This window comes from Polypterus senegalus, chromosome 5 (assembly GCF_016835505.1).
Source record: "Polypterus senegalus isolate Bchr_013 chromosome 5, ASM1683550v1, whole genome shotgun sequence".
In the NCBI taxonomy this organism is placed as follows: Eukaryota; Metazoa; Chordata; class Cladistia; order Polypteriformes; family Polypteridae; genus Polypterus; species Polypterus senegalus.
In genome coordinates this window covers 143,310,007-143,319,927 of record NC_053158.1, presented here as the reverse complement: position 1 = coordinate 143,319,927, position 9,921 = coordinate 143,310,007, and the positions used below count along the sequence as shown (strand labels likewise).

The 9,921-nt window shown below is 39.4% G+C and overlaps 1 protein-coding gene across 1 annotated transcript; it reads left to right on the top strand.

Annotated features, from left to right (window-relative positions):
• The first annotated feature begins 7,469 nt into the window (after positions 1-7,469).
• On the top strand, positions 7,470-9,459 carry foxq1a (forkhead box Q1a). Its single transcript, XM_039753427.1, has one exon. The coding sequence runs from the start codon at positions 7,895-7,897 to the stop codon at positions 8,876-8,878; it is 984 nt and encodes a 327-aa protein (XP_039609361.1). The 5' UTR covers positions 7,470-7,894; the 3' UTR covers positions 8,879-9,459.
• Positions 9,460-9,921: the final 462 nt, after the last annotated feature.

The following is a 9,921-nucleotide window of genomic DNA, read 5'->3' as shown; positions in this document are numbered from 1 at the left end:
GAGTTGTATAAGACTGAACCCTTTGGCTAACATACTTGAACTGTAGACTTCCTGGAGAACAGGTACCTATTAAGTCCCTCCTTATCATAGACAAAATTACTTTGTAAACTTCATTAAAACAAAACAATTCCACCCTTGTTTGTGATGCTGATAATGAAAAATGCACAGGGAAGCTTAAAGAAGGATTCCTATTTACTTAACAAACAGACAGATTTAACAGACAATTTAATGTTTCCTAGAACACATTGTCCACAGAAACAGAATGCAAGTGAGCTGTATTCTTGTTAAATATCAAAGAGTAATAACCACCAGACAGCACCGCCCAATGGGAATAAACTGTCTATTCACTGTAATATTAAAGGATTCATTATTTATATGTGCAAAGTTTTGTGTTCAAAACCTGTAATTATGAAATACCAGGTTAAGAAACCTCCACTTCTCTGGAATGGTGATGAGCTTTTTAAATATTATTATTGCTATTTAAGATGTGTAAACTTGAAGACCTTGATAAATGTTGCAGTATGCATATGGTACAAATATTAACTAAGACAGAATGACAAAGCTGTTACTATTTTATGTGTTATAATAGTAGTTGTTTCCATCTTCTTGGCGGAATTGTTTTATCATTATTACCCATCCTTTTCCCAAACCCATTTATCCTGAGCAGCACCACAGGGAATCTGGAGCCTATTTAATTCTGTGAATATTTTATAATGACCACATGAGAAGATAATATTAAGAGTTGGCTTAAGCACCTTGAGCATGGGTGAACCAAATTCTCCCTGTTTCCATAACAGCAGCAAGCAGTACCACCGCACCATCATGCCACCTAATTTTGTTGTTGTTGTCATCCATAAGTAAAGTATTATCTTTTATAGTTTTTTTGTTACTGAATTTAAAAATGATAAAAATTATTAGGCATATATGAATGTAAAATAAAAAATTCTTTAGATGGAGTTATTCATATTTATATAAGTTAATGTGATGGTGTATTGCATAGTAGTACTGCCTCAAAACTCAAGGAATCATGTTTAATCTCTGGCCTAGACCCTCTCAGCATTGATTTTTCACTATTACCAGTTTAAATTATATTATTCTGTGAATGTGGGTTTTATTTGACCCTTCTGGCTTCCTCCAACATGTCCAACATGACAGTGTCTTATTTAACTGGTATGTTTAAATTGGACCATTATGAGGGAGTGGTCCTTGTGTTCATGAATGTGGTCTACAATAACCCCATCCAGGGTTGATTCCTGTGTTATGTCCAGTGTTGCTAGAATCTCACCTCCCTACAATTTTTTACTGGAACAACTGTGATACATAAGTTGACATTTTCAAACATGCTTAATGTGATTAAAGGTCATAGTAGAGCCAAAGCCTATTGCAGGATGGAAATCAGGACAAGGCTCCATTCTATCAGAGAGTATTTAGTATATAATGGGGCACTTGTGCGTGGACCCAGTACTCAAAACAATAAGCATGGAAGACCACAGTCCCAAACAGAAAACATTTATATAAGAAAAGCAAAAGGTTGTACAGGCACTTAGGATAGACAGAAAAAAAATAGGATATCGTTAGAAGACAATAGCAAAACCCTTCAGACCTGCATGAACCCCAAAGCTGTCCTGTACTATCACCAATAATTCTTCTTCTTATCTTCAGCCTTCTGCTTTCAGTTCTGGCCTCATCTTTTTCTCCTTGCCAGAAGTGCCCTTCCTCTAACTGCAAATGACAACTTTTGGATGTGTAGAGGTGAAAGGAGGGTCCCAAAAACTATTTTAAGAATTAACCTGGAAGTATTTCCGTACCAGACAATTTTGTGTGACTCTGCACTATGGCCAAACCATATTGTGGCTCTACTCTGGATTAGGTGACTAGAAAACAATGCCATTTCAGTCATCTTTTTTATGTTATATGTACTAGGAGGCTTTGCTCCCTGCTCATTTCACTTGCCAACACACTACAACACTGCCCCTGATCACTTGACTAGCCAACCACCCCTGTCTCTCCCACTCGAATTATGAAGAAGGGGGCTGATCGCACCCCAAGGAGACGTGGTTACTCCTCTGAAACCCCCTCTTAAATGGTAATACAATGAGAAACAAATATATATAACTTTTTTACCTCTTCCTTGCTCAATCACCTGCTGTCTTGCTGTTGCTGCTGTGTTGTGTGATTTAAATCTCACACAGTGCACTTTTGCCATATAAGCTATGTTCATATATTCGATCTCTTTTTACTTTCACCTTTTCATCAATATCGCATTGAATTTTGATTCCGTGTTTGGAATTACATCGTGCCAACACAACGTATAACTGCCCGTGAGTGAATATCGTTTTTTTTCTCTCTTACAATACAATATAATACAATACAATTTATTTTTTGTAAAGCCCAAAATCACATAAGAAGTGCCACAATGGGCACTTGTCTAAGAAGACAAGAAAAAATTCCCCAAAAAACCCTTGAAGGGAAAAAAATGGAAGAAACCTTGGGAAAAGCAGTTCAAAGAGAGACCCCTTTCCAGGTTGGTTAGGCGTGCAGTGGGTGTCAAAAAGAAGAGGGTCAATACAATACAGTACAATACACAGAACGGAACAAATCCTCAATACAGAATAAAAATAAAACTTTTAGAAGTATGGAGTAGAATTTAACAGTAGATGATATCACATAATATGATTTGAATTTGTTTAGAGTCCTGAAGACCTCATCCATCAAGCTGCTTCCCCCATTTAGCCATTCCACAGCTGAAATAGCGCTAATCCAATGAAAGGACCCCTCTTTCCCACGATTACTGGGATCCTCCATCATTGATGACTTTAGCTTAGGCAGGCAAAACAACTTGGCAGGTGGGCCGTGGCACCAAGTGCCATATTTGAGTACCAAGAAGAGTAACAGAATAGGTGAGGGTTAGTATCCAATTATAACTATCATGTTACTTATATTTTAGTGCTAATGACTAACAACAGAGATGCAGTCTGTACAGTTAATCAGCAGCTCTAGTCAGGATATGCTAAACTGAAGTAGTGAGTCTTCATCCGGGATTAAAAAGCTGAGACCGAAGGGGCATCTCATAGCAGCAGGCAGACCATTCCACAGTTTAGGGGCCCTGTAACTAAAAGCTCAACCTCCCACAGTTATTTTATTAATCCTTGGAATCATAAGCAGACCGGCATCTTGAGATCTTAATGTGCACTCTGGTTTGTAAGTCATGATAAGTTCAGATAAGTAAGCCGGACCCTGGCCATTTAATGTTTTATATGTTAAAAGGAGGATTTTGAAATCTGCCCTAAACTTAACCGGGAGCCAGTGTAAGGATTTAGGAACTGGAGATATATGTTTGTATTTTCTAGTTTTTGTAATAATTCTTGTAGCAGCATTTTGGATTAACTGGAGGCTGAATAAAGAACAGTTTGAACATCCAGTGAACACCACATTGCAATAGTCAATCCTAATAGTAATAAATGCATGAATTAATTTCTCAAAATCCTGTTTATTTAGAAGCGCCTTAATTTCCCAACATTTTTAAGATGGAAGAAACATGATTTGGACAACTTTGTAATATGCACTTTAAATGACATGCTAGAGTCAAAGATAACTCCTACATTGCGGGCTGATTCAGTAAAATTAATGGTGATTCCAACTGAGTTAAATGATGACAGAATATTGTTGTGATCAGCATCATTCCCTCCAATAATCTTTTCTGTGTTTAAAGACAAGTAGTTCTCATCCATCCACTCCTTTAATTCACTAACAAAACTAATTAAAGACAACATCGGAGAAACTTCATTTGATCTAAATGAAAGGTATAACTGGGTGTCATCTGCATATGAGTAAAAATTAACATTATGTTTCCTAATGATAGATCCCAGTGGACAGTGCAGGATTTACGTATAAGCTACACAAGCTATAGCTTAGGGCCCCCGCCTTCTTGGGGGCCCTCAAAACAAATCTATATTTGGCACTTACATAGAATATCTGGACTTATAAAGGGCCCCATGTCTCAAATAGCTTAGGGCCTTATGAAGTCTAAATCCGGCCCTGCCAGTGGAAGCATGTAAATTGAGAATAGTAAAGGTCCCAGTACAGAGTCCTGCAGGACACCATATGTCACTTCTGTGTATAATGATGGAGTACTGTCAGCACATTTCTGTACATATTGGAATCGATTTGATAAATATCGCCACTTCATTGGGAATAAACACTATTTTTTTTTCCCTGATGGCAACATGAAGTAGACGATCTACAAGTCTCCAGTTTAAACTTTAAATCCGGACAATACATTCAATCTCTTTTCGCTGTTCCATTACTTCACCGAGTAATAATTTTCATTTGTTTGTGCTAATGTGATCTTTACTATCCTTTTTTTGAGACTTTCAAATTTTTGTACTTCCATTAACTCTAACCTGCTCTGCAAATGTACCACACCAATGTTTTTGAATTCATTGCCACGTTCTACTTTGTCATCTACTCTTTGTTTTGATATTTTTTTTTATAATAGGGAGATTATTTCAGCACAAAATATACCTAGAAAGTAAAGAATAGAAAGCTAAAGTTAAATCACTGATTGATACCAAAACAAGTACTGTCACAAAAAAGCCCATGAAGCTTCCTAGATCAGATCACATATGACAAAAGGGAAATGATCTTTGAAATCATAAATATATTCTGTATTCAAACTAGCAGCTCTCAGAGATAATCACTGACATGAGTGGTTCACCGATAATTAAAACATTCCCTCTTATCTCCAACTTGGCAACTGTTATCTCCATGTAATTAATTCCTTGCTCACATGCTTATTGCTAAGGATGGACAAGTAAGTGACAGTCCAGTGGTTACTTTTAATACCCTACTTATCCCTTGTCTAAGTTATTTCTAGCAGTCAAGGGTCAAATTAACCCTCTATTGCTTACCAGGCAACACTGATTACTGTTTGTGAGAGGCACAGCTCACTCCTGATCGGTGAAGCTTACATTTACAAGGCCAGTAGCACAGCGTTATCCTTTGGTTATCATCTCCATGCTGAGGTCAGTACAGCTACATATCCCTAATAAATGGCAACACTGCTTATTTAGCTGTCATTTTCATTATACATTTTGTTTTTGGATCCAGATCACAATACTGATGCTAAAATTGCAAAGTATTACTTGATGTGGGTTAAAATGCTTTTAATACTTCTTAGTGCAAATCTCTGGGTGACTTTTACTAAAATAATAATAAAGCTATGTGGTAATCCCCAAAGTCTATTTCAACTGAATAGTTATTAAGTATAATACTTTCGTATGCTATCGATTCATTGTACAGTACATATAGAATATCCATTACAATATAAATGCATTATATTTAGTCAGTCATTATCCAACCTGCTATATCCTAACACAGGGGTCTGCTGGAGCTAATCCCAGCCAGCACAGGGCTCAAGGTAGGAACAAATCCCGGACAGGGCGCCAGCCCACCACAGGGCACACACACACACATGCACATACTAGGGACAATTTAGGATCGCCAATGCACCTAACCTGCATGTCTTTGGACTGTGGGAGGAAACCGGAGCACATGGAGGAAACCCACATAGACATAGGGAGAACATGAAAACTCCACGCAGGGAGGACCCGGGAAGCAAACCTAGGTCTCCTTGCTACGAGGCAGCCATGCTACCAAGTGCGCCACCTTGCTGCCCATGCATTATATTTAACAAAATCCTAATTATCAAGATATCCTATTAGGCTATCTGGCATGTAATCTCATATTTACACTGAAACATTATAAACCTAACAATATAATAGTGAATCACAAAGAACAATAAGGTAGTAAAGCTTCTCTTGAAGGTATAGTGATAAACATTAACTGTAATGTGTGTATTTGTAAAAGAAAATGTTATTATGTCCCACAGAAAAAAGAGAAATACATGAAAGTGAACTCCAGTTTCCTCCCACGGTCCAAAGACATGCAGGTTAGGTGCACTGGTGATCCTAAATCGACTCTAGTGTGTGTTTGGTGTGTGGGTGTGTTTGTGACCGGCAGTGGGCTGGCGCCCTGCCCAGGGTTTGTTTCCTACCTTGCACCCCGTGCTGGCTGGGATTGGCTGCAACAGACCCCCGTGACCCTGTGTTAGAATTTAGTGGGTAGGACAATAACTGACTGACTGACATGAAAGTGAATTTTTTTATGGAAATTAGAATATGCATGTTCAAATTCTGACACAGACAAAAAGCAAGCTATATTTTAAAACCAATCCCTTAATGTGAAATGTATTTATAACGAAACGGCAGATAAAAGGCACTGGCATGCAGAATAAACTATTTCATACAGATCCTTTCTACAGAGAACACTATACCAGGCCATTTTACTGGAACCGTTACATTGTGAAGTGTTTACTAACGTATTTTTAGAGCTGAGAAAAAACAGATTAAGTGAATTGCTTAAAAACACACAGTGGATCACAGAAAATGAACCAGCTATCTTTTAGGTTAGACTTTGTCATAGGCTACAAAATTAACATATGTGACTAAAGGATTAGATCAAGAGCCACAAAGTTTTAGTTTGAACTGTTGCTGCAGAAAATAAAGTGTTCAGAAATGTCATGCTGTCCTCTAGCATTACTGTCCATAAAAAATAGTGCTTAAAATAGAAAATGACTGTACTCCACTAATCCATCCATCCGTTTATACCTGCTCATTCCACTTCGGGGACCCTGAGGGTTAGTTCTGTCCTGGTTCTATCCGTCGTGAGGGAAGAACCGACCCTAAACAGACTATCAGTCCAAAGGGCACACTCAAGTATCAAAACTTATTAATTTAGAATCACCAGTTAATTTTAAATGCGTGTCGTGAGAACGTAAAATTAAAACCTCGAAAGCAGCCCACGCTGATACAAGGACAGCGTACCAATTTCAAAAGGTAATTCAAAACTAGGAAGCAGAAACTGCATGACGACAATATTAGCCCCGTCGCTAACGAATGGAGAAAAAAATCTTTAAAACTCTGCGCCTCCGAAATATTTTCAGATCCTGTCTTTTTATTAAAGAGTTTCTTAAATAATATGAGGTGAAAAGGGTTATAAAACATAAATAATACATTTTATTTATATAGCGCCTTTCCCATGATCACGGCGCTTTGAAATTCTTTGATTCGTAGTGTATTCTGCAAAAACGAGGAAAACCGTGAAACAGAGCTGAAAAGGGTTGATATACTGTGGCGTGAACTAAACAATATAGGCACCAGAATCCAAATGGGACTTTTGCTGAATAACTTTGCTTCATGTTATACATAAAGGACAAATTTAAAACGAAAAAGTGTGTCTATAGAGAGTTTCTACCTGGTAAACGCACGCCACCTGCTTGTCAGAGCGCAAAGCTGGAGAGCGCCTCAGGTGAGGGCTGAGAGAAAGACGCTTAGGTGCAGGTGTACAGAGGCCACGGACACGCACAGCGACAGCTCGAATTACAAAACGATCGTTAAACCCAGGCGCATTAGCAATTGTTTCTGCGGCGTGTTTGTGTGTTTATCGCCAAGCCTTTACAACAGGATTTCTGCGTACAGTTGTTATTAATCAGAGATGAATAGCTGAACTCCGCCCCCGCAGCTGTGTGAGTAAATGGGCTGGACCTCGGGAGAGATAATAACCGGGCTGCTCGTGTAATTCTCAGGAGACACAAGGGGGTTTGGTCCTTTCACGGTAATACCTTGGGTGCCTTAACACTGAGAAGCAACTACCTTGACAAAGTTGATTATTTTCCTGGCAACTGCTATATTACTTCGTTTTTTTCCGACAAAGAGAATCTCTGCAGCAGAAGTGACTGAATGTCTATGCCTCTGACGCTTCAGTATTAGCACACCTAAGAGCTTCCTCAGGACTCAACATTAATTATAATCATAAAGAAGTAGACGAGGGAAAAATGAAACTGGAAGTTTTCTCTGGCAATAACTCTAGCAGTAACTTTACGGAAAAGCCCTCGGAGGTATGCAGTGATGCTGAAGGTATCATGTCCGGTGAAGAGGAGCTTGGCTCTGATGGCGACTGCGTGGCTAACAGTCCGGAACCCTCCACCCCGGGGACTGACGGCAAGTCCAAGCCATACACCCGCAGACCGAAGCCCCCGTACTCCTACATTGCACTGATTGCTATGGCCATTCGAGATTCTGCAAGCGGGAGGCTCACTCTGGCTGAGATTAATGACTACCTGATGAAGAAGTTTCCTTTCTTCAGAGGCGCCTACACCGGCTGGAGGAACTCTGTGCGGCACAATCTGTCTCTCAATGACTGCTTTTTAAAAGTACTTCGAGATCCCTCCCGCCCGTGGGGCAAGGACAACTATTGGATGCTGAACCCTAACAGCGAGTACACCTTTGCCGACGGGGTGTTCCGCCGCAGGCGGAAGCGCATCAACAAGAAGCCGACTAAGGAACAGGAGGGCTTAGATCTTCCAGTCGGGGAAGAGCCGTCCACCAACATTATTCCTGCCATCAAGGAGGATGCATCCAACTCCAAGTTCACCAGTTCGTTCGCCATTGACAGCATCCTAAGTCGGCCCTTTAAGAGAAAAGAGGACTCGCCCCACGAGGTATTAGTCTCCCCCTCACAGGCTGGTAGAGTATTCTGGACCGGCGGGCCCTCATTTATGTCGTACCTTGTACCCTATCCTACATCAACTGTGTCGCAGCCAGTGTTCCCAGCCAGTCCTACTACCTCGCACCTGTTGCCAGCCTACAGGTATGGCTTATCGGAACCGCTGCGGGGAGGGGACCATCGGAGAGATCCGTCGGCCACTTACGCACTGGGCTCGGAGAGCGTGAGCACATCAGAGATTTTCCCATCCATCCGTCTGAGAGCACCTGGCAGCTGCTATCACTCCTTTAAAATCGACTCCTTGCTTGCCTGAAGGACACAGGGAAATTGTCTCAAGTTTATTTTTCCCCTAAGCACTTTCTGAAAGACTTTAATGTGTTTAAAAACTAGATACATTTCATCGCATTGACTTGTTTGACAATCAGTCGCTTTTGACTCAGCGTTAAATAAATGTTAAGTTTTTATGATTTATTGTTACTGGTTAACTTGACACCCAGGTTTTTCTGGTTATTTTAACACTAAGGACACTACCAGGTTTCAGGGACATAGTAGTAAGCTTATTTATCTCACCACACCTGTACTGGTGTGTTCGACTGGATCATAGTTTTGCTACCATCAATAGCATAACTGTGTCGAAAGTAGGCAACTGTGGGCTTTAAAATATTACTGTTATTATTTATGTATTACTGTAAACTAACATTTTTTTAAAGGGCTTATTTTGTGGTTTATGTCTGATGGTAATTCTGACAAAGCTCGAATCGAGCTAAAAAGATTTCTGTGTAATTTAGTACTGTTTTATATGTGAGACAGACCACTGCCAAACAAGCAATTATTGTGTATATTTTCTTAAAAATCACGCAAAAGCGTTATTTTTGAATAAAAGATTTTATAAAATGAATATGGTGTGGTATTCAGTCATTTAATGATCGCTCACGCCTACTGAATTGTTTGTAAAAGAAAGATACTTTTTTCTTTTTAAAAAATGAAATCCATATTATTTGCGTGAGAATGGTTTAAAATGTCTTAAAGTTTGAAAGAAAACTATCGTGTTTCTCTTTAAGGATTATTCTCACCTTTCCAGGGGCGGAGCACTTGGCACTGCAGAACTAAGGTATTTATGGAAAAACGGTATTACAAAACCTCAAGGCCTGGAATGGAAGCTGCCTTTACTCAGGTCCCGTTACCTTTCAGAAGATGCAGTTTGTAACTGATTGTACACACAGCTCCAAATATTCCTTTTGGTATATTCTGACAGCTGACGATATTTGTATATAATTATGTCTTTAAATCATCAGCTGAAGCACATATGTATTGTCACATGAATATTCCATAACAAACTGTATATAAAACACATTA